At 41.6% G+C, this 26263-nt stretch overlaps 1 protein-coding gene across 5 annotated transcripts in view; it reads left to right on the forward strand.

Annotated features, from left to right (window-relative positions):
- The window catches only part of PTPRM (protein tyrosine phosphatase receptor type M), a 766319-nt gene that overhangs the window by 571384 nt on the left and 168672 nt on the right, over positions 1–26263 (forward strand). For all 5 annotated transcript variants that reach the window (XM_044295693.1, XM_044295689.1, XM_044295690.1 and 2 more), the window contains 2 exons: positions 21544–21695; positions 22581–22655. In XM_044295693.1, coding sequence (XP_044151628.1) covers positions 21544–21695; positions 22581–22655 — 227 coding nt within the window. The remainder of the gene's footprint in view (positions 1–21543; positions 21696–22580; positions 22656–26263) is intronic.

The following is a 26263-nucleotide window of genomic DNA, read 5'->3' on the forward strand; positions in this document are numbered from 1 at the left end:
CGACGTGTGTATAATATGACTTCTTGCTTTATGCCTCCTATAGTTTCAGAAACAATAAACCTTTCACTAATTATACATTGCTAGTTTGAGAAAGACCATATCCTTACATCTCCCTAATTAAATTACATTCAGTTGCTATCTGCATTTTTTACACTTGACTTCAATGGCAAAGTTAAGTCTAATTTACAATTCTAATAAATGTGAAGTATTACCTGTGTAGGTTACAGGAAAGGGACTTTGCCTGGTCACCTGAAGCTATATTGAGGCCTTTCAACGGTACAAGTCTCAAAGGAGCTGGGGCACAGACATTTAAGATGAATCATCCTTGTCGCTGGGAGTGGAGGGAAAGTAACTTTGCTGCGTTCTGATTGCGGCTTCTGTTGTTTTAGTATTAATGGCTTCTACATGATGTTTGGTTGTAGGCTGTTTATTCTCCACATTGTAGCATCTCTGTTCTGTTCAGTTTCACTACTTCTCATCGAATGACTATGATTACAGCCCACCTCTGACTGTTCTGTACAGTTTCATCAATAGTAATTTACCTTGATCTGACATCTTTGATTGGTGGGCCTTCTCAACATTTTTGGATGCATTAATCCATCGCTTTGTGCGCTTTGAATGGCATGCTGAGGTGAATTGCATCTTGACATTTAAAGTGAAATAGGCTTGTTTTCTTTCTCAAATCCCTGTAGCAGTTTAGCAGAATGCCGCAATGGAATTTTTTATTTTTTTTGTATTGAGATATAGATAAAAGAATCGTTTTAAAGGCACAATGGCTTGGGAACACAAAGGCTTATACATAAGAAGACCGAAGAGTAGCAGCTTTTAAGAAGAAAATAAAAGCCTTTAAAAATAAAAGGCATAATAGCCATGTCTGTAAATTGGTTCCTCCATGGTTGTAATATGCAGACGAAATTGTGTAGGTCTAGTACATAAAAGCCTGATGATATTGGTTATTATTGGTTGCAAGGAGACTTGGTATTTCATAGATATTTTCATTATTAGTGTCAATAAAAACACATTCCTGCATTACCCAGACAATGATAGTAAACCGCCTCATACAAATAGTTTAGGACCCACCTCCTTTTAAAACATCCCACTCACCAGTGGACACCTGCTGCCTGTATACTTCCATTGATGCAGACTTGTTCACTGATGATACTCACAGAAGGAATTTCCTTCTTTTATCATGGGTTTTCATTCACTACAACACCACCTAATTTGGGAATGACCTATGCCAGGGATCAGCAACCTCCGGCACTGCATCTGCTGTAAAACCGCAACTCCCAATCTACATACTTACTCGGTTGTCCCAAAGAACTGAAAGGAGGTTTCTGGGAGTTGTAGTTTCAGAACAGCTGGAGTGCCGGAGGTTGCTGATCCCTGACCTATGGCCATAGCCTTATTCATTGTAATCTTTCTAGTTCATACAGAGAATATCAGAACTACAGAATTAGCAAAACTATTGTGACATTGGTCATCTAATATGTATGAGGGTGTTCTGACTCTTCCCCTATAGCAAATGTCAGGAGGATAGAAGGGTAGGGCATATTGAGTTTCAACATGCTGAATTATTTAGTTTTAACCACTTCAGCCCCGCTAGCTGAAACCCCCTTCATGACCAGAGCACTTTTTACACTTCGGCACTACACTCCTTTCACCGTTTATCGCTCAGTCATGCAACTTACCACCCAAATGAATTTTACCTCCTTTTCTTCTCACTAATAGAGCTTTCATTTGGTGGTTTTTTATTGCTGCTGACATTTTTACTTTTTTTGTTATTAATCAAAATGTAACGATTTTTTTGCAAAAAAATGAAATTTTTCACTTTCAGCTGTAAAATTTTGCAAAAAAAACGACATCCATATATAAATGTTTCACCAAATTTATTGTTCTACATGTCTTTGATAAAAAAAAATGGTTTGGGTAAAAGTTATAGCGTTTACACACTATGGTACAAAAATGTGAATTTCCGCTTTTTGAAGCAGCTCTGACTTTCTGAGCACCTGTCATGTTTCCTGAGGTTCTACAATGCCCAGACAGTACAAACACCCCACAAATGACCCCATTTCGGAAAGTAGACACCCTAAGGTATTCGCTGATGGGCATAGTGAGTTCATAGAACTTTTTATTTTTTGTCACAAGTTAGCGGAAAATGATGATGATTCTTTATTTTTATTTTTTTCTTACAAAGTCTCATATTCCACTAACTTGCGACAAAAAATAAAAAATTCTAGGAACTCACCATGCCCCTCACGGAATACCTTGGGGTGTTTTCTTTCCAAAATAGGGTCACTTGTGGGGTAGTTATACTGCCCTGGCAATTTAGGGGCCCAAATGTGTGAGAAGAACTTTGCAATCAAAATGTGTAAAAAATGACCGGTGAAATCCGAAAGGTGCACTTTGGAATATGTGCCCCTTTGCCCACCTTGGCATCAAAAAAGTGTCACACATCTGGTATCGCCGTACTCAGCAGAAGTTGGGGAATGTGTTTTGGGGTGTCATTTTACATATACCCATGCTGGGTGAGAGAAATATCTTGGCAAAAGACAACTTTTCCCATTTTTTTATACAAAGTTGGCATTTGACCAAGATATTTTTCTCACCCAGCATGGGTATATGTAAAATGACACCCCAAAACACATTCCCCAACTTCTCCTGAGTACGGCGATACCAGATGTGTGACACTTTTTTGCAGCCTAGATGCGCAAAGGTGCCCAAATTCCTTTTAGGAGGGCATTTTTAGACATTTGGATCCCAGACTTCTTCTCACGCTTTAGGGCCCCTAAAAAGACAGGGCAGTATAAATACCCCACGTGTGACCCCACTTTGGAAAGAAGACACCCCAAGGTATCCAATGAGGGGCCTGGCAAGTTCATAGAATCTTTTTTTTTTCCGCATAAGTTAGCGGAAATTGATTTTTTTTTTGTTTTTTCTCACAAAGTCTCACTTTCCGCTAACTTAGGACAAAAATTTAAATCTTTCATGGACTCAATATGCCCCTCAGCAAATACCTTGGGGTGTCTTCTTTCCAAAATGGGGTCAGTTGTGGGGTGTTTGTACTGCCCTGGCATTTGAGGGTCTCCGCAATCATTACATGTATGGCCAGCATTAGGAGTTTCTGCTATTCTCCTTATATTGAGGATACAGGTAATGAGATTTTTTTTTCCGTTCAGCCTCTGGGCTGAAAGAAAAAAATGAACGGCACAGATTTCTTCATTCGCATCGATCAATGTGGATGAAAAAATCTCTGCCAAAAAAAAAAAAATGGAGGGGAAAGGCGTCTGCCAGGACATAGGAGCTCCGCCCTACATCCATACCCACTTAGCTCGTATGCCCTGGCAAACCAGATTTCTCCATTCGCATCAATCGATGTGGATGAATAAATCATTGCCGGGATTTATTTTTATTTTTTATATATATATATACAAAGTGTTTGCCAAAGCATAGGAACGCCGCCTCCTCCTCAGCTCGTATGCCTCGGCAAACGTATCTGTCACTGCAGAGGAGAAAATCTCGTCTTGCAGCGCCGCATACACCGACTTGCGTGTAATCTGACAGCAGCGCAATGCTTCTGTCAGAATGCACATCAGTGCTGCAGCTAATCGATCGGTTGGTCCACCTGGAAGGTAAAAAAACAAAAAAAAAAAAACAGGCCGCAACACAATAATTTTATTAACTTTGCAGCAGAACATATAAACTTTAACTTTTTTAACTGAACATTAACCTTTTTGCTTACTTTTTTTTTTTTTTTTTAACCTTTATAGAACAAACCTCTACTTCCCCATGGGTCAATGTGCAAAGCGCAAATCGCCCAAAGATGTGGCGAAGTGCGTTATGCACTTTGTCCCATGTGAAAGGAGACGTTTGCAGCAGCTGTGTGAGTGAATGGGCCCTAATAGCCCTGTGTGCCTATCCTGGTGAGATGATCCCTATGCTAATAGTGTACCTGTGAGTGGTACTTCCGGAAACACTCTCCAAAGCATAGGGCAGGGTGGTCAGGACAGAAATAGCGGGTGTCACGCCTTATTCCACTCCTGCTACAGACACGACATCTTTTTCGGGGTGACGGTTGGGTTGAGGTACCAGGAACGACATTGGGGAAATGTTGCTCGTGTAGACGGCTTACTACACTGGTGGATGGGGCCACGGAACCTCCTGGGTACAGGAGGTTCTCGATGATCTCTTCCTGAAATTTGAGGAAGGATCCAGTTCTCCCAGCCTTACTGTAGAGAACAAAACTATTATGCAGAGCCAATTGAATTAAATATACAGACACCTTCTTATACCAGCGTCTGGTTCTGCGGGAAACTAAATACGGAGACAACATCTGGTCATTGAAGTCCACCCCTCCCATGTGAAGGTTATAGTCGTGGACTGAGAGGGGCTTTTCAATGACACGGGTTGCTCGCTCAATTTGTATTGTCGTGTCTGCGTGAATGGAGGAGAGCATGTAAACGTCACGCTTGTCTCTCCATTTCACCGCGAGCAGTTCTTCGTTACACAGTGCGGCCCTCTGCCCCCTTGCAAGACGGGTGGTAACGAGCCGTTGGGGGAAGCCCGCGTGACTAGTTCGCGCGGTACCACAGGCGCCAATCCGTTCTAGAAACAAATGCCTAAAGAGGGCCACACTTGTGTAAAAATTGTCCACATAAAGATGGTACCCCTTGCCGAATAAGGGTGACACCAAGTCCCAAACTGTCTTCCCACTGCTCCCCAGGTAGTCAGGGCAACCGACCGGCTCCAGGGTCTGATCTTTTCCCTCATAGATCCAAAATTTGTGGGTATAGCCTGTGGCCCTTTCACAGAGCTTATACAATTTGACCCCATACCGGGCGCGCTTGCTTGGGATGTATTGTTTGAAGCCAAGACGCCCGGTAAAATGTATCAGGGACTCGTCTACGCAGATGTTTTGCTCTGGGGTATACAAATCTGCAAATTTCAGGTTGAAATGGTCTATGAGGGGCCGAATTTTGTGGAGCCGGTCAAAAGCAGGGTGGCCTCTGGGACGGGAGGCGGTGTTGTCACTAAAGTGCAGGAAACGCAGGATGGCCTCAAAACGTGCCCTGGACATAGCAGCAGAGAACATGGGCATGTGATGAATTGGGTTTGTGGACCAATATGACCGCAATTCATGCTTTTTTGTCAGGCCCATGTTGAGGAGGAGGCCCAGAAAAGTTTTAATTTCGGAAACTTGGACTGGTTTCCACCGGAAAGGCTGGGCATAAAAGCTTTCCGGGTTAGCGGTGATAAATTGTGTGGCATACCTGTTTGTTTCGGCCACAACTATGTCTAAGAGCTCCGCAGTCAAGAACAGCTCAAAAAATCCCAGGGCCGAACCGATCTGAGCTGTCTCAACCTGAACTCCAGACTGGGCAGTGAAAGGGAAAACTACAGGTGCGGCTGAAGTTGGGGACTGCCAATCAGGGTTTGCCAGAACCTCAGGGATTCTAGGGGCTCTACGGGCACGTCTTTGCGGTGGCTGCGACGGGGTCACTACTGCACGTGCCACCGTACCAGCTTCAACTGCCCTTCTGGTGCTCGCTACTTCACCAGGTTGTATGGCAGTGCTGGTACTAGGTCCAGGGAGGGCTGGGCTGCTGGTGTATGCCTCACCACGTAATCCGACAGCACCAGCCCCACTCTGCTGCTCTTGAAGCGGATCCTGCGCAACCTGTGGTCTAGCGACATGGGGCCGGGTACGCCTGGTGGTATCAGGGACCTCAGCCTCCTCGTCCGAACTTTGGGTCAGAGAGCCACTGCTTTCTACAGGTTCGTATTCTGACCCGCTGGATTCATCAGATGAGGGTTCCCACTCCTCATCCGACTGGGTCAGAAGCCTGTAGGCCTCTTCAGAGGAATACCCCCTGTTTGACATTTTGGGCAACTAAATTTAGGAGTATTCCCTGAGACTACCCAAGAAAAAAAAAGCAAGCCTGTCTTACAAAGGGGAGGCTACCGAAGTACCGGAGGCCGCTGCGGTTGATAAAAAAAATATCAAAACTGATTTTTTTTATCGCCGCAGTGCGTGTAAAGTGATTGTGCAGTGATCAAAAAAAAAATTTTTTTGGTCACTGCCGTGGGGCGGGCGTGGGTGAACACACGTGTGGGCGACCGATCAGGCCTGATCGGGCAAACACTGCGTTTTGGGTGGAGGGCGAACTAAAGTGACACTAATACAATTATAGATCTGACCGTGATCAGTTTTGATCACTTCCAGATACTATAAAAGTACAAATGCTGATTAGCGATACGCTAATCAGCGAATAACGGACTGCGGTGCGGTGGGCTGTGCGCTAACTGATCGCTAACTACCTAACCAAGGGGCCTAAACTATACCTAAAACCTAACGGTCAATACCAGTGAAAAAAAAAAGTGACAGTTTACACTGATCACTTTTTTCCTTTCACTAGTGATTGACAAAGGGGGGTTCAGGGGGGTGATCTGGGGCTAAAGTGTAGTGTTGGTGTACTCACTGTGTAGCCTGCTCCTCTACTGGATCCAACCGATGAAAAGAACCAGCAGAGGAGCAGGCAGCCATATAACAGATCATATTTACAAATATGATCTGTTATCTGGCTCTGTGATTGGATTTTTTGAAAATCATCAGCTTGCCAGCCGCGATCATTGGCTGGCAAGCTGATGACGAAATGGTCCTCTTCGAAATGCCGGCCCGAACTGCGCATGCGCGGGCCGCATAGCGCGTCATCTCGCGTCTCGCGAGATGACGCGTATATGCGTCGTTGTGCGCAGCGCTGCCGCCTCCGGACCGCACATCTGCGTTAGGCGGTCCGGAGGTGGTTAAAGGGAGACAAGCTGCCACCAGAGGTGTCTTCCAGGTGTCCTCTCACTATTGAGAATACATGTATGCCTGGCCAAGCTGAATGTGCATGTTGGGGGTCAGAAGAAATACCTACTGTCTGCTGGTTATTAAAGATGTCTGGCCCCTTGTGGCTAAAACCTAGGTATAGGCCCCATTCACCGGATGGAGACAACACAAGTGTCCTTTTGGCCTCCACAAGGGTGGCATGCATCATCATGATACTTTTTATTGCATAGGAAAGCATAGAAGACTGTGCTTTCCAATACAGAAGGCTACTGTCAAAAATATATACTGTTCAGTATACTTTGTTTTAAGATGTAGTTGATGGAGAAATGAAATCTCTGTAGGACTATACCATGGGAAATGTTGGTTCTTTCCATTGGTGGTGTTCACTGGGGATTACACCTAGTGCACTAATGTATTGTGCATTTCTTTTCATTTTGGGGAATAGCCCCTTAATAATCTAAATATGATCTATACGAGTGTATTACTGTAGTGCAGCGGCGGCATGAAGCGCACGGCGTCATAGCAACCAATGACGCCGTGCGCTCCTGCTCTCAGCAGGATGCCAGGCCGTGTTACCACGGACCACTCACGGCCGTGTGCATTCGTCTGTATTTATTTTTTTGCTTTGTTAGAGATTAGTGTTTTCCATAGGTGCACAGACGAAGTGACACAGCAGTAGCAACACTTTTTACGTTTTTTGTCATTTGATGTTCTAACTGGTACAACAAATATAATACTTAAAGGTCAAAGCTTGTCTGTGTTTTCAAGGTACTGAGAATTAAATTTCAAGGTAAGCAAAAGAACAGTAGGCAGATTCGTGGAAGTTGTAGGTGAAGTGTATTTCATCCTTTGTGCTTCATTGTTAACAGAGCTTAATATGAGCCAGTGGTTGTCAGCACACCAGACCTGACCGCGAAAGAACACAGAATTCTAGAGAACATTGCCCACTTGATACAATTAAGATATTCTAATCACAATGAACTCCTCATGTACAATCCACGAGCAACCCTTTAATATGGATCGTAATTTAGTTAGTGTAACCCTTTATGAACCACAGAAACAGAAGATAAGAAATGACATGTTTCAAGCAAATCAACCGTTTCATCGAAATATATTTAACTTTTTGTCATGTTCGTTTTATGTTATGTTATTTGATACTATTCTTTACATAAGTATAAAGCAAATCCTCTTAGAAGGGGTTCTCTTGCGACACACAGCTGCAGTGTACTTGTGAGTCCTAAAATTAAAAAGGTTATCTCCACATTCAAAATTATTATGTTTAGATGTCTTTTTGCATAGGATGGTGTTACTTAAAGTATGCAAAGGCATGTGCGTGGAGGCTCTTGGCTCACATGTGCTGCTATATGTTGTTCCCCATGGCACCTTATTATGGAGTTATTCCAGGCAGGCACCGTTTTCTGTCAGAATCATAAGGAATCCATACAAGTTCAATACAAACAAAGGTAGAAAAGGGCAGTGGGCCCATATTATGGTCCCAACCAAGGACTGCTCTGTACACAGAGGTTGTTCAGAGCATTAAGGGCTAACATTTGGGATTTTTGAGAATGAGACTATCGTGCTGTTGGAAGTCATCCAGGCACAGCTTGCTTTCCTGCACTGCATACTAGTACAACTCTAACCTTGGTGGTTTTAAATATATGAAGGCACATAGGGGGTCATTTACAAACAGATATACACCACTTGTTGGCGTATATCTGTCACAGGATTGTGGCGCAAAGGTTATTTGAGCCGCAATCTGCGACTTTTCTCCTCTAAAAAAGGGAGTATGGTGTGGGCAGGCCCGTCTCATTTATAATTTTCTACACCTGTTTTAAGCTTAGAAAATTGTCTAAATCTATGGCCAAGGGAGCTGGTGTAGATTTAGACAGGTGGTGGATATGCCAAAGTTATGTAGAGGCCAATGCCTCTACATAAATTCGGCACATCCACCACCAGCGAAAGAGGTATTAAGACCGGTGTCTAAAACACCAGTCTTAATAAATGACCCCCATAATGTCTTGGGTGATTGTCATGATCACATTGATGATTAGAATGTTTGATACCATTGCGGACCGCAAAACACTGACGCCGCACATCGCGGACCAGAATAGAATATGCTCTATTTTTTTGCTGAGCCGCGGACTGGAAGTTCGGGTCCGCGGACCGGAAATGCGGATGCAGACAGCACACTGTGTGCTGTCCACCTCTTTTCCGGCCCCATTGAAAATTAAGGGGTCCGCACCCGTTCCGCATAATTGCAGAACGGATCCGGACCCATTCTACGGATGTCTGAATGGACCTTGAATCAGTGCCTGTAACTTTTATCATTTTGTTTATCTATTTCATTTTGTTTGTTTTTTTAGCTTTTAATTTAAAGGGCATCTGTCAGCAGATTTGTACCTATGAAACTGGCTGACCTGTTGCATGTGCGCTTGGCAGCTGAAGGCATCTGTGTTGGTCCCATGTTCATATGTGCCCTCATTGCTGAGAAAAATAAAGTTTTAATATATGCAAGTAGGCCTCTAGGAGCAATAGGGATATTGCCATTACACCTACAGGCTCAGCTCTGTCTGCAACTGCCGCACCCTCTGCTCATTAAAAGGGCCAGATGTGATCATGTTTTCACTGCCTGGCCTGTCAATCAAAATAAAGAGGGCGCAGCAGTTGCAGAGAGAGCAGAGCATTTACAGTAGGTGTAACGGCAACACCCCCATTGCTCCTAGAGGTTAATTTGCATATATTAAAACCTTCAGCTGCCAAGCGCACATGCAACAGGTCAGACAGTTTCATAGGTACAAAACTGCTGACAGATGCCCTTTAACTAGAACATTTTTAAACATGTTTTTTTTCTTTGTGACTTTTCCCAATATCAGATATTGGCTCTGCTGTTTCCCGGCCGGCTGGTGGTCAGGACAGTGTCTCATCTCGCCATAGTAACGGCGAGATGAGACAAGCCCTTTAATGGTTCTCAGGCATCAGTAGTTCATTCATGTACTTAGTATATTTATGGAGTCGTGGAAGCTCAGACACACATGTGCATGGAGAGCATTAGGGAAGGGTTGTAGCTATAGAAGGTGCAGATTTAGAAGATGCACCTGGCTCCCTGGTGCTTGCGGGATCCCAAGGGCCTTCCTGCCTCATAAGAAGACACAAGTATTATAAATCGCGCATGGTAGGTGGGGGCCCTGTTAGAGATTTTGTATTGGACTCCAGAAGCTTCAAGTTACACCTATGCATTGGAGTGCATGTCTGTTAGATGGAGTATAATGTATCCCTAATTAAATAACTTGACAATATCCATTACACTTGATTATCATTTTGCTTAGTAATTTGTACACGGCCTGGACTTTGGCAAAATACTTGTGGCATACATATTCAACAACCAGAGCATTTCATAGGTTAGGTGATGGATGAATCATTGGACTGCTTAATTCTGATTTAATAGCATGGTATCGTCAGCTGTTACAGATTTAATTTCCCAACAATTCAAAGTGTGGCAGATTTTATGTCAGTGACAAATTTACAGCTACCTCAGTGGCCCTAAAGCATAGCCCTCTCTTCCCCATGTGAAAACTCATTAATTTATGAGACATCTCCTTCCTTGATTGTCTCAATACATTCCTAGCAATCCCTCTGCAAGTAACATATTTTATCCCTAAAGCTAGTATGATTTTCTAATTGACAAGCAAATTAAATAAGCTGGAACAATTTAACTAGGCGATGTTTCAGTTGATAGCAGCAGAAAAAGTTACCATGTAAACAAGAGTCACTGAGATTCCCCTGAAATTCCTTGTTTCATCATAAATTATTCAAGCAGTTGTAGTAATAACAGAGAATATTAATGAAAGTGCTGTGATGGTACTGATGTGCCTATAAAAATGGTTAATATATGTGTTTTTTCTCTAAAGAGTCAATTCTGTAAAATAATCCTAGACGTGATTCTATGGAGCAGAAATAATAATGAAAATGTGCCAGAATAAGTATATTTTGTACCTTGTGGTGTGGCTTAGTAGAAAGTGGCGTGGTTTAGTAGAAAGTAGTGTTACTTAGTACAAAGTGGTGTGGTTTAGTAGAAAGTGGTGTTACTTAGTACAAAGTGGTATGGCTTAGTAGAAAGTGGCGTGGCATAGTAGAAAGTGGCATGACTTGGTGAAAAGTGGTATGGCTTAGTGGACAGTGACATGGCTTAGTAAAAAGTAGCATAGTTTACTAGAAAGTGGCATTGCTTAGTAGAAAGTAGTGTTACTTAGTACAAAATTGCGTGGCTTAGCAGAAAGTGGCATGATGTAGTGGAAAGTGGTATGGCTTAGTGGACAGTGGCGTGGCTTAGTAGAAAGTGGTGTGGCTTAGTAGAAAGTAGCATAGTTTACTAGAAAGTGGCATGGCTTATTGGAATATGGCGTGACTAAGTAGTAGAAAGTAGTGTGGCTTAGTGGAAAGTGGTGTGGCTTACATACAGTCTGAGGCAAAATTGGTAAATCTGCCCCTGTGGTTCTCACCTGACTATGTGCTGTGCTTTTTAAAAGTAAAGCAAGAGGACAGTGTGTACCGAGGTTGAGAACTTAGGGCATGCCATGATCTTAGTAAAACATACTGATAATTGTCAGTCATATTTTTATTGGGGAAAAACTGAATAAAATGCCATGGATAAGGAGTGCCATGGCTTGATGCTATGTGACACATAGTATTGGTTGTCCTTTCACTGGGTATTCTTTATGTTTCTCCATAAGTTAACCTGAAGATCCTCAGAGCAGTAATCAGTAAACTGTTGTGATGACTACACTGTCCCTACATGGAGATGGACTAGGCATTTAAGGTGGCCCAGGAAACAACTGAAAGTGGCCCAATGTTGTAGGTGTCCAAATTGATAGACGGTGGCAGTGCACACAGGCAAGCAGGGCAGAAATACCACAGTGCAGCACAAACTTATGCCCCAACCAGCAGAATGAAATTCCACAGTGCAACACAAAATACTGGCCTAGCGTTAACCAAATTGAGAAGCAGGCCACATTACCAAGATAGCCCTACCTTCAGAATGCTGTGTGGTCTTTCAGTACTACCATACAGGAGAATACAGCACTGCATACCTATTACATCCAGTTATGTATCTTCTGTCACCTGTGCAAAGGTCATTGTGCAGGGAAGGGAAAACTGTGACAGCACCTATTGTGAATGGTGATTTCTACAGAACAGGATTTGTCAGCCTTTCAGTCAGTGAAAACTGCAGAATTTCAGGATTTTTTTTAAAGAAAAGATAGTGACATAATGTTGACAGCACTTGGTGGAGTCTACGGAGCACAAAACAAATAAACCTTTTCTAGAGCTTTTCTCATCAGGAGTAATGTGACTATTAAGTTTTATTCTGCTAGATTCTTATCTTGCAAGTTCCAGGGTAGAGCTTCCCTGTGAAGTGCTCTCTGCATTGAGCTGCTTTACAACCCCTCCCCTCTGCTATGCGTGACAACTGGTCTCTTGGTTTGATGCTACAGCTGCCACTAATAGTGGAGCCTCACCCTGGTCACCTGCTGGGGGAGAATGTACCTGAAAAATACGTATTATTCACAGCACTCCTGATGAGAAAAGCTCCACAAAAGGTTTGTTTGTACTGTTCCCTGGTAAAAAGTTCAGACAGACTCCCTTTAAACGTAGATATCACCAATAATTTAAGGTTACAGATTTATTTACTAATGTACAATATGTTTTATTTCATTAGCTCTTTATACAGTTGATATACATATTCAGATAATTTTCTGATCCAGCCTACAATCTAATGTTCCTAAATTGGAGGCAGAGATCTATTGGTGAGGAAGCCAAATAAAGAAGATATAGGGGGTTATTTACTAACAGAAATACATCTATATTAGGCATTTTTCTGGGGCAGATTGCGGCGCAAAGGTTCTTTGTGCCAAAGTCTGCGATTTCTTTCCTGCTCACGTCAGGTCTACAAATGTGGGCGGGGAAAGGGGAAGTGCCGCCAGGCCCTTCTCATTCATAATCTTCTACACCGTTTTAGGCATAGAAAATGGTCTGAATCTACGGCAGCAAGGGAGCTGGAATAGATTTAGAAGTGGTGGTGCATCTGCCGGAGTTATGTAGAAGCCGGTGCCTCTGCATAACTTTGGTGGATCCAACGCCAGCGCAGAGTCTTATTAAAACCGCTGGTCTTAGTAAATGACCTCCATAGTGTTGCCATAGTTTAACATACATACAGTATCTCTAATGTAGGAAAAACTTAGCGGGACGTGTCAGGTGGATGCAAATAGCTTTTAGCATTATGTGTCCTATGTAAATGATGTCTTACAGAAGTGAAACTACTGTTGAGGTGGTAGTCAGGCAGCCAGGGCTTTAGGAGCTCCTGCCTACACATACATCTCTTTCATTTAATGCTTTGGCAAGGTTAATAGCATTTATAGATTTTCCTGTGTTTTGAGATGCTGTTGAGAGTAAGGACGTGCTGGCCTGATGTGTTGTAAAATGAGCCAGTTTATCTTTAGTGTAGGTTGCATTCACTGAGGAGCACTACTTTCCTCTGGGATCCAGGAGTAACATAACTGAAGCAGATTGAAGATGGCATTGACTAATGAAGTCTTCTGCAGGAGTCACGCAAGTCAGTGCGTTGCCACACAGCATGTTCTATGGAGAGTGAGCAACAGAGAGAAGTATCTTATTCCTTATGAGTCAATTTGTTAACCCATTATCTTCTACAGTGACCTTTGCTTTCAGATAGATCACACAAGTACTATGGGTAAGGTGGTTAGCAAGCTATTCAGTGCTCTTCCACAATTGGGCTAAACTAATGTTTACTGCTCTTTTTTAAAGTTTAAGTACTTTTTCCCAAGTTGTAATTGTTCAGGAACTATTTACCTTTTTGTAACTAATGTTACCTTCCCATCTCTGTATAGAAAATAAGCTTACAGCTCCAATATTAAACTGTGCAGTTAATTGAACACACTTACCATTCAGATGGAGTCTGAGTCATGAAACTGTGATGGAATGCCCTGTACCGGATAAGGTAATGCAATACAATGTGCAGAACAGGTTATTTGCTCTATAACTGAAAATCAAAATAGTAGTCCAACTAGTCAAAGAACAATCCAATCAAGTTCTGATTCAACTATAGCTTCAAACATGAAATAAATTCAATGTATTTAACTGTGTTGTCTGGTCATTTAAAATTTCACATGGTGGGAAATCAAATAAGTGATACTCACCTCATTGATCCCTTGCCATTCCTGTTCCAACACCTCACTGCCCCCGCCAGTCTTTGCTTTCTAGTCCCTCTGGACACACAGTGAATAACTGCATGAGGTGGGTAACGTAGACAGCTGTCCTGCAGGAGAGGTAATCTGGTTGCAACATAAAAATTAGCTTTCATGTTGAGAAACTCCCTTTAAAGGGGTTCTCTGGGAATTATTTAAAATTTATGGCAGTAACCTGTCCTAAAATATAAACAGGAATGTTTACCATCACTTGCAGAGATGCCTGGGGGTTGTGCGGATGGAGCCTCACTACACTATACTCTGACACTAAATATTCGTGAGTTTTCCTGTCGGGCTGCTCAGCCAACATGGCATATTGCAGGCAGGATCACATCACTACCATCTACTGTAGAGCAGTGTAGTGAGTCCCGCCACCTCGTAGCCCTAGACAGCTCTTCAAGTTATGGTAACCACTTCTACTCAGATTCTAGAACAGGTTGCAGGCGGACATTTTAAATCATTACCAGAGAACTCCTTTTAAAGTGTAACGGTCGTATTTTAATTTTTTTTCTTGTTAATGTGTAGGGACAGGGATAAGGGACATTTTTATAATATTCCTTATTTATGGAAATCATTTATTTATAGTAGAAAACTAGGGCTGAAATGTCCCTTAGCAGCCATCTTTTTCAGAGCTGCTGCTAAGGGACTTCCGTCTTCCTAACAGAGTAGTGCACCACTGACCAGGAAGACAGGCTGGGAGCTGGGGGGCGTCTGCCCCCACTGCGCCCGTATACAGTGGGGCTAATAAAGTGATAACTAATGTACATTTCTATAAATATTCTTCCTTCCTGATCACTCACCAGCGTGGCCAGCATTGTCAGAGAGCGCTCCCCCTGTACTCCCGGCGCGCTGTGTAATTAACCAGTCATCGTGAGAGATGTCTCCCACGTCCCTCCCGACAATCACTTGCTCAATCGGCCTGTGTAATACAGACATTAGTCTTTTGTGTTGTAGAATAATTATCACAGAAAAACATTGAACAAATACTAAACAAGGCTCCTCGGTGTGTGATCCTATTGCCTGGCTGATGAAAAATGACAAATAATCAAATTTCCAGTCTATGTAGGTCTCTTCATTAGACAGGAAGATGTTCATAAATTGCATAGATGTATTTACAAATGCCTATGAGGGCAATAGAAACCTATCTTGGCCCAAGTTTAACTAATACTTCACTTTTATTATACTATTCATTAAAAAGTGTCACTGGTAATTGTGATTCACATGTGATGGGACACAGACAAACAAACAGAATAACCTTCTAAGGTATTAAAAACGCAGTCTACGGCCTACTGTGAGAGATGGTGGATATCACCGGTTGGAGGCGATGTGTGTAATCGCTCGCTCCAAACAAAAATGAGAACAGCAAATGGTACTGCCACGTGCCCACAAGTGTTATTCCAACTAGGTGCCAGCTGGAATTGTCAATTTATATTATCAGATATCAATAGTGGGAGACTAATGCCATCATCCCACTATATGGATTAAGAGACTGTTTGACAGCCTACAGTTTACCAACACACAATGCACTTGTCATATGTGCGGTAGACTGGAGTGTGTGAGCTACGGATAGTGCCAGTCAGGTACCAGCGAACGGGCCCAGCCACTGTTTATTACTGACAGGGTACGTTATCACATCTGTAAATGCTGTTGCCGACTCAAGCTAGTTATCAGCAAAGAACAACAAATTTGCGAGTTGTTGCCCTTTGTTGGTGAGGGGGGATTTGTGGCATCCACCCTCCACACAATTGAAAGTGCTCTTTAGCAACTAGCCATTAGTTACAGACGCACTTTCAATTGTGTGGAGGGTGGATGCCACAAATCCCCCCTCACCAACAAAGGGCAACAACTCGCAAATTTGTTGTTCTTTGCTGATAACTAGCTTGAGTCGGCAACAGCATTTACAGATGTGATAACGTACCCTGTCAGTAATAAACAGTGGCTGGGCCCGTTCGCTGGTACCTGACTGGCACTATCCGTAGCTCACACACTCCAGTCTACCGCACATATGACAAGTGCATTGTGTGTTGGTAAACTGTAGGCTGTCAAACAGTCTCTTAATCCATATAGTGGGATGATGGCATTAGTCTCCCACTATTGATATCTGATAATATAAATTGACAATTCCAGCTGGCACCTAGTTGGAATAACACTTGTGGGCACGTGGCAGTACTATTTGCTGTTCTCATTTTTGTTTGGAGCGAGCGATTACACACATCGCCTCCAACCGGTGATATCCACCATCTCTCACAGTGGGCCGTAGACTGTGTTTTTAATATCTTAGAAGGTTATTCTGTTTGTTTGTCTGTGTCCCATCACATGTGAATCACAATTACCAGTGACACTTTTTAATGAATAGTATAATAAAAGTGAAGTATTAGTTAAACTTGGGCCAAGATAGGTTTATATTGCCCTCATAGGCATTTGTAAATACAGTTGTGATTAACCTTGCCCAGGTTAGGTCCTGAATTTATGGATTAAATTGCATAGATGTTTCCTTTGGTTCTAAGGAAATCTCAGACTACTTGCAATTTGAAACTGCTGCTAATATCAGAAATGCCAAAGACATTTTGAAGAGCAGTTAAAGTTTACTTCTCGGTCTTTTTTTTTTTTTTCTTACTTCTTTACAGCATTGCAGCAGCAGGATTCAACACCATATGGAAGCCTTCCAGAGCTAAATAGAAAGAGCTAGATGAATGGCAAGATATCAGAACAGACGCACTCAATTAGTTTATAACTGTCTATTAACTTCTGCTGGTGTCTTTGAATAAACCGAAGCGGTACCCCCTCCCAGTCCTAGGGGCCTGATATTCATTACATAGCGTAGCATTGCAGGGAAAAGGTGGAAGTCATCACAACAAACGTCATTACTGAACCTAATTGTACTAGAACACACATAGTGTCTTCTTTCTAATTAAACTATCGTTTTAATACCCAAACATAGGGAGCGATCACCTATTTGTGTGACATTGAAAATGATCCTGTTGTACTAATGACACATTGTCGACAGGGAAGCTATGAATCTTCCTTCCAACAATATATGGCTCTAGATGTTTCCACTATGCAATATATATCTATATACACTGATCGTAACACCATAATAGCGCGAACACCTGTTGTTCTTCTACCACCTTATAATAATGATGGGCACAAGTCCAAAATGAGTGCATCTAAGTGTATTCCAGTGCAGCTTCTGTTCGTTGTCGTCAGCTAGTCAGCTGGAACAGGGTCGTTACTGGAGCTATTTGCCACATGTTGTCAATCCAAGTTCCTTTACCGTGTATATTTTTCTTGCTTTTCTAGTTTGTGTTGCTCTTACTAAATTACTTCTGCTCAACAAGTAACTCATCTGTTTGCTTTTTAATGTGAGAATGAATTAAATCCACCAGCCTAAGATTAGTGTCTTGTGAAAGTCAGTAAAGACATGTAATACTTTTATTCGTACGTTTCCAAAATTAATAATTATTTGTTAACACTCCTTTTTTTTTAATTATTATTTAAAGCTTAAAAATGGGCACTAGCCTGCCAGGGAGAGTGGGCATTGTAGGATAATGTAATGCTGGCTCTGCTCACTAATGTATGGCCAGATAGGCACTCTAAAGATCAGGATCAGGCACTTTTATATATTTTATAGTCCAAGTGGACCACCCTGATCCTAACTGACTGCCTACATGTGCTTATTGAGCTGAATTTTTTCATATTGTTTATTATAGTGATAATGAATGTGTAGCTATAAAAATGACTAAAAAGGTGCAAGTACCGTATATACTCGAGTATAAGCCGACCCGAATATAAGCCGAGGCCCCTAATTTTACCCCAAATAAATGGGAAAAATTATTGACTCGAGTATAAGACTAGGGTGGGAAATGCAGCAGCTACTGGTAAATTTCAAAAATAAAAATAGATACCGTACCAATAAAATTACATTAATTGAGGCATCAGTAGGTTAAAGGTTTTTGAATATTTATTTCAAAGAAAAACAATATGGTATCAACAATAACTTTAACAGTACAAAAACCAACTAAAGCGAATATTCGATTTTTGGGAAAATACCAGTTTATGCAAAAATTTTAATGCAATTTTTTTGCGAATTTTCGCAATCAAGACCTCGACTCGAGTATAAGACGAGGGGGCTTTTTGAGCACAAAAATATGTGCCAAAAAACTCGTCTTATACTCGAGTATATACGGTATGTTGAATGTACCAGTCATGCATGGAATATTGTGTACAGTTTTGAGCATGAGTTTAGGATTGTATGAATAGACATGGTTGTAGGAGTGTAGAGCTAAAGTGAGGTAGATGACCGGCATAATTACAGTGGGCTGACCACTTTATACTAGTGTGTTGCAAACAGCCATGTATGAAATTTACTAGCATAGACGTATTTCCAGTTCACAGTTCAAATCTCTTAGATTCAGAAACACTAACCCCTTTTCACTAAAGCCTTCAGCCCTGTCTGCACAATGCTTCCATTCTCAACATGGCCACTTATGGAGAGGCAAGTGATCAGAATTGACTGTCAGACTCCTTACAATACGGGTGTTCTAGTTTCCCATGGACAGGGGATTTCAGCAGAGGTTGATGGATGGGTATGGTCACATGCCCCACCATCAGTGGCCATGCGGAGAACATAAGCATGGTGCAGACAATGCTGAAGACTTTAGTGAAAGGTGGGGGTTTTTCTAAATCTAAAAAGTTTGCTGTGTACTGGTAATACGTTTGTATCAGTAAATTGCATCTATGGTTGTTCATAATACACTAGTTAAAATAAGTATTATACACCCTCCCCAAGTGATAGGACCCCCCCCAATCTTTTAGTTATCCCCTGTCCTGTGGATAGGAGATAACTTTTAAAAGCTGGAATACACATTTAAAGCAGCTCTAACACTATTAAACCAGGCATACTGCCTGGTAGGATTGATCATCCCGATTGAAACAATATATTTCTTTAGTCGGTACCTTTTAGAGATAAGTGTACTTTTATCCATATGCAGATGAGCATTTGGAGCACTGAGGAGCGAGCTGTAGCTCTTTGAGCACTACTACAGTGATGCCCGGGTGCTCAGCACACTCCCCCAGAGCAGCACAGATCCATATTATGCATGGTGTCAGTGAACCTGGAAGTGGAGGTGCAGATGTCTTTGAAGCCACCAACACCTCCACGTCCAGGTTCAATGATGTCATCACTACCTGCGTACTATGGAACTGTGCTGCTTGGCAAGCAGCAGACGTATAGCGCAGGTGCTAAGTTGGTGAGCCACAGCACAGTGGCAGAAGATAGGGCAAGACAAGATATCTTGCCCTGTCAATCAACTGTTGGGGGGAATGTTTTGAGCGCGGAGGAGAAGCTATAACAGTGCTTGAAACCCTACAGCCGCCCCTCGGTGCTCCAAATGTTAATTTGCATATGGATAAAAGTGCACTTATCTCACCAACGCTAACAGGAACAGAGTACTGAAATGTATCGTTTTAATCACCATGATCAACCCTACCAGGCAGTATGGTTTAGTAGCGTTGATCCGGGCCACTTTAACTTAGGGATTCTTCCTAAATAAATGCTACTACTCCAATTCCAATTTGACTGTTTTTAGTATTTTGAAAAATAACAGCAAATATTAAAAAAGTAATGAGATATTTTAATAATAAATTATACATGCACAGTGTGACTCCGAATTGCACTGATTAGCATAGAGGAATAAAATTGAAAATGCGGTATGAATGTAACATGATTGACAGAATAATATTACAAAAATATATGCCGCAAAGAAAAGCTACTTACAAAATCTATTTAGATACGGTCTATATACCTAGGATATCAAGACATTCTGTTTCCAGAGATGGAAAATATGAACAATGCAGATAAATTGCTTTGCTTTGATATGTCATAACTGGATTATCTATACATTTTGAATAATAATGCTGGTTGAGATTAAAGTGTATCAGGATATAAACTGTACAGGAGAACAAAGCAGTTTTCACAATGTGCAGTCTTATAAAACACATATTTGTATTATGCCACTTCTTAATAAGTTCTTTCTTCATGGAAATCAATTAGCCGCTGCCTATTCCTGCAGCTGCATTCAGGTTATTTCAATACATGTGATATTCATGTCTGGAGATATCATTGTTCTCAGAAACCCAGAGAAAGAGAGAGAACACTGTGTGATCAGTGACAGCGAGATAACTTTACTTCCAGTTAAATACTGGGCTAATGTACAAGGGCATTTATTATACTATGTATAGAAAGCATCAAAAAGTATAGCTATCACAAGAGATACTAATATATGTGTATATCTTTCATAATGTTTCTCATAATCTTTTACAATAACCTACACACCCAACTCTTTCTAATATCGTGTCTGTTCACATGGGCATCCTGTCTCCTGTAATAGTGAATCTATTTTGTGACAGATCTTGTCATGAAAGGGTAGGGAGCAGTGCACCCCTGTGCTCCACCCGCAGCATTGTCCTTACCTACTTGCATGATCCATCCTAAGTGGCTGCCCACAACTGGACGACAGTCCCTTCTTAGCTAAGTGCAAACCAAAGCCTAAACCAAAATGGAAAGGAGATTACAGAAAGAGGTGAAAACCTTATTAGTAAAATCAGAACTGGATCAGTACCAAAGTGAAACAGGAGTAAACATCAGATACCAAGTCAGCAAGCAAAGGGAAGGTCACAACAAACAGAGTCAAATACCAGAGGCAAAAGTCATGTCAGAGGCAAAAAACAGTGAGGCAATGTCAAAGAAACAGGCAAAGGTCAGTAATCCAAAGTTGTAGACACACAACTAGCTAGTAGGCTAGAAAACCAGTCACAGGCACCTGTGTCCAGCAGCTGCCTATTCAAATAAGCATGCGGCATCGGCACAGAACCTGATTGGTCCGGCATCCTGGCTCCCTGATAGGATGAGCAGCCCCACTTTCAGCGAGGCTAGTTACTGTAACAACAAAACAAAGCCAACGCCGCTGCCATATTGCGGCCAGACTCGCCGCAGGACCACAGACAGGAACATGTGTGACAGGTCTTTACTGATCCTGCTGATTCATATAGTTTTTTGTTATTATTACTGCCCTATTCTGGTCATGAAAGAGCAATGAAACCCAAACGGAATATAAGTAATTGAGTTGTGAACAGAGCCTTAAGTGGCACCATATGGCCCTATGTATGAGGCGGAATAAAATTTTTTAGGACATACAGTAATTGCATTCTCTTAAAAAGTGTCTTGAAAAAATGTATTATAATCCCGTATAGCTTTGTGTAATGTTGCTAAGCAGAGGTGTAACTTGAACAGCCAGGGCGCCAATTCAAAAATCAGGGCTCCCCTGGCTACCTTGTGCCATCTTCTATACTGGTGTCTTCTTATGTGACAAAGGAACCTGCTACTGTATTCCTGCATATGTACCTGTGCCCGTTGTTAAGCTGCAGTGAAATCCAATGTCTGATATTATTTTCCAGGAAACTGGCAAAGAAAAGGAAGGAGACTCTCAGCACCACTCGTCAGGAGATGACAGTAATGGTGAATTCAATGGATAAAAGCTACACCGAGCAAGGCACTAACTGTGATGAAGCGTTCTCTTTTATGGACACTCACAATTTAAATGGCAGATGTAAGTTGTAAATGATTTTTGCTCCAGCACTCTGTTTTATTTTTTACTAATGCATGGAGGGGGAAGCAATCGTAGTCAATATGAGTGACTTTTAAGACGTTTTCCACCTCATTAACCAATCAATTTAATGGACAAAATAGTCAGTTATGGAAAATCAGCATCTCCCATGCTGTGCCTTAAATCACTTTGCGTTTTGAACAGCCGCTGATGCATTTAGGATTGTGTCTAAATAATCCTAACACATTTTCAAGTGTGCAGCCAAGAGCTTGGTGTACTTTCTTTAGCATATGGCATGCATTATTTTCATTTTGCTCATTTAGGACTTGGAAATGTTTTTTTTTTAAAGAAATGTGACATTTTTGTCCATTTCAGAGTGTCAGCCCTTTAATGTTACAGTGGCGCCAGTGATGTCTGAAACACAAGACCCATCTTCCTGTCCCCGCACCTTTTACATCCGGCTGGACATGGCCATGGTCATGTGCACCACTCCAGCCAATAACTGGTGATAGCCCGTCACTGCTGAAGTCACTGGAGCCATGCCCATGGCCAGCTGCATGTAAACACTGCCCTGAAAATGGCAGTATAATTCATATATTGAAGTGGCACTAGATGTAACTATAAAGCTATGCCCCTTTTTCTGACACTTCTCCTAAGCAGCATCGTTGAAAAAGAAAAACTGCTGCAGTCGCATTGATAAATATATGTGTATGCATAAAGCTTTATTTTGTCCAAATACATACACTTTTACTTTTATACACAAGGTCACTAGACTGTGACATTTATATGTGTGTACCAGGTGCAGATCTATCACATTTCACAGTAGTTGATTACTTTTACAGATTTTTGCTTATTGTGTATAATTTATACATGTGTCTTTATCTACAGCTGTGTCCTCACCTTCATCGTTCACTATGAAAACAAACACACTTAGCACGACTGTGCCTAATTCTTACTACCCAGGTAAGCAAACTCTAGTGCTCGTCATCCAGCGACTCTTCAAAAACAGTGAGCTGTTAACACTGTTACGTGTCTATACCGAGAGTTTTTGTAGTAAAAGATTTGTCAAAACTTTAAAGGGGTTGTCCCACAAAAAAAAATATAAAAATATTATCCTGCAGTTTTCAAATCAGCACCTGGGTCTAAATACTTTTTTAATGACATGTAATAAAAATTATCAGTATAGCGCCACCTGCTGTTTGCTTTTTTCTTTTTTTTCTGTCCACCTTGCTGAGGTGGACGCACATGCTCAGTTCCATTCTTCAACTGCCTCCTGAGCTATGATAGAGAGCTGCAGCAGAAAGGACACCCCCTCTGAGCTGCAGCAGAAAGAACACGCCACTGAGCTGCCAGCTTGATATACATCTAGCAGAGCAATGAATTAAGAGAACTCTGGCTTTGTGAGGTACAGGGCTGGTTCTAGCTTTGTTAGAAAGAGGTTGTCATATACGATGACTGATTTTCATTTTTTACTTGAATCTTGGAATAACCCCTTTAAGTGATTTTTTTAAAGAGATTTCCAGATTTCCATATATATATATATATATATATATATATAGTTTTTGGAGGAAAAAGTAGTTAATACTTTTTAGAATTGCGATACCAAGTACAGCCGATGTCCAGTGGACGGCACTGTGTTTAGTCAAACAGCTGATCAGTGAGGGTGTCAATAGTAAGACCCCATCTATATGAAAATCCCAGAACACCTTTAACTCTTTCCATTCTATTAGCAGTTTAAAAGAGCTATTGAGTGGGTAAAGTCCTTATTGTAGTCTCTGATTTTCAGTATAATTCAGGCAGCATGTTTTCATATTTTGATTTACATTTACATTTTAAACTTCTGAGTAGTGTTGAGCGAACTTGTGTTTTAAGTTCGGCGTCTAAAGTTCGGGTTCGGGTTATTGAAGAATCGCGTTATTGATTCTAAATTCCGTTATGGTCCGTGGTAGCGGAATCCATAACGCGATTCTTCGATAACCCGAACTTTAGACGTCGAACTTAAAACACAAGTTCGCTCAATGCTACTTCTGAGCACTTTTCTTAGAAATTACTTTTCCCATTTTAATTTCATTGCTTCTATGATTTGATGTCTACCATTTCTGAAGTAGTAAAGGCCAAGTAGCCTTACAATGAAATGCATTTTACACATTTGCCAGAAATGACATTACAGTGATAAAAATGGTTGTACAGAAACATGAAAGTGGGTTTCAGGATTATTGACTGGCGGCTTATCAATAAGATTTGCCACCAATGTGCACAGTGGAGATCTGACTGCTGGATACCACATTGGTGCCTGGAATGAAGACAACATAGACACTTTCATACAGTGCCACTCAGAGGTATATTCTATATAGGAAATTGTACAACTACTGCATATACCATTTTATACACAAACAATAATTTGGGTGTTGCTCTTTTTTGGGGTGAAAAAAAACAACAAAAATCCATTTGGGTCCACAGTGTTTCCCAAAGCTTTATAGAGCCCTATTCTAAGCATAGTGGGGGCATCTCACAAGTCAGGCATCAATGGCATCTGTAAGACGTAGGTTTACATGTCCCAGTTGCCACATTTGGCCAGAAAATGAGAATGCACATCTTTGTGGGTACACATCTTTGTGGGTAACAATAAGGTATTACCAGCAACAGCATGAACCCATTGGAGGCGGATGCCGCAGACTTACTATGTAAAACCCCGGAACAGTGGATATCTCAGAAACACACTTTAAAGGGAATGTGTCATCAGAAAATTACATATTGTTTAAATTAAGAGTTTATTTGACACATATTTTTTAAGAATTTTTTGTGATGTTCTTCATGCTTGTCCATACCACTATCTATATTTTAAAGACATTCTAAAATACTGCAGATTTGACTTTGGCCACTGAGCCTAATATTTTTTCATTACTTTTCAGCAGTTAGCTCATTATCAACACATTCAGGATTACAATAAAAGATAACACTCCCATAATCATGTGCAGATTAGAGAAAAGGAATATGTTTCACTAATTTTAGTTAGTTAAAATAATATAGTTGGCCTATTCCCTTAATATGTGACACATTCCCTTTAACTACTGTAACATTACACTTTGATATTTGTATACGTTTTTGAATTATCAACAAAATCATATGTGGTCTATCTATCTAATATCAATTTATCTCATATCTGTATCTATCTATATATCTATCTAATATCTATCTAATTATCTATCTATCTAAGGGTACTTTCCCACTAGCGGCAGGACGGATCCGACAGGCTGTTCACCCTGCCACTATTTCGGCGGGGGCGGAGCTCCGGCGCAGCACAGCGAGAGGCCGTCGGACTAAAAGGTCGGACATGCAGTAATTTTAGTCCGGCGGCCTCTCGCCGCGCACTGCCATGCTGCGCCGGAGCTCCGCCCCCGTCTCCATTATAGTCAATGGGGATGGAGCGGCGGCACGGCAAAATAGCGGCAGGACGGATCCGACAGGGTGAACAGCCTGTCGGATCCGTCCTGCCGCTAGTGTGAAAGTAGCCTAAATCTATCTGTCTAAAAGAAGCCTGTTACTTTGATGTAGTATGAGAAGAGCAGAGCACTTTCTGCTAATAATATTCTGTAATAATGTAGGTTACGTTAATACTTAATAAGTGCATCCTGTGGAAGCTGCCATAACCCTGTTTATTTTCACAGGTATTGATTTCTTCTTCAGGGCTCCATTATATTACATGACGTGCAGTATATTTATGACAGCATTTTGCTTTAATAAGCACTATCATTGTAGGAGCAGTCATTTCTGGAAATAGCATGACTTGACCTTGTCGCACTTGGAATTTTTAGTGAGCAAACTTCCCTTAAGCGCTCCAGCAAAGGTCCACAATGTCAGTGACGCTTCCAGAGGAAACTGCTCCTAAAATGTCCCGACTTATTTACAGTATGTACTGCACCCATCATGGCACTCTCCCTGAATGCTCTATGCCTATGTAACCTAATGTGAGACCTGCAGGTAACAATGCATTGCTCCGTTACAATACGGCCGTCTGTGTTAAAGTGAATCTGTTTGGAGTTTTCCAGCCTTTGTGTCAATTATTTTGTATTTTCTCCTTCTCTCTCCTTGTGTTCTCTTTTTTATCATTCTGCTTGGCCCTGCTTGTGGTACATGGCAGATCCATTTGTGCCAACGGCAATTTTAGGTGAGATCATTTCCCTTCATAAAAGTTATCTGTACAAATGAGTAGGATAGACAGTGGTAGCAGAAGAGACTTTCCCATGCGTCCTGTGTTTGGCTCTTCACAAAGCAGTGACTGTAGTGATTCTTACACATGCAAAATGCTGACAATGTTCTGAAGAAAAGTATGTTTCGTTTATTAAATGGTGCTACTAAAATTGTTTTGTATATGTGGGGGTCATACAAACCTATGGCAGCTTTTGCACACTTGGCTTGTTCTCAAACCTGTGCTACAACATTTTTGTGGGACACTTTATCTTCCACTGTGACTGCTTATTGGGGATGAATACCTTCTGAAGTTTAAGATGTAACAGAGGAGGTCAGCCTGCAGCTGTCTAGCTGATGCTGGACTACAACTCCCATCAACC

This window comes from Bufo gargarizans, chromosome 5 (assembly GCF_014858855.1).
Source record: "Bufo gargarizans isolate SCDJY-AF-19 chromosome 5, ASM1485885v1, whole genome shotgun sequence".
NCBI lineage: Eukaryota > Metazoa > Chordata > Amphibia > Anura > Bufonidae > Bufo > Bufo gargarizans.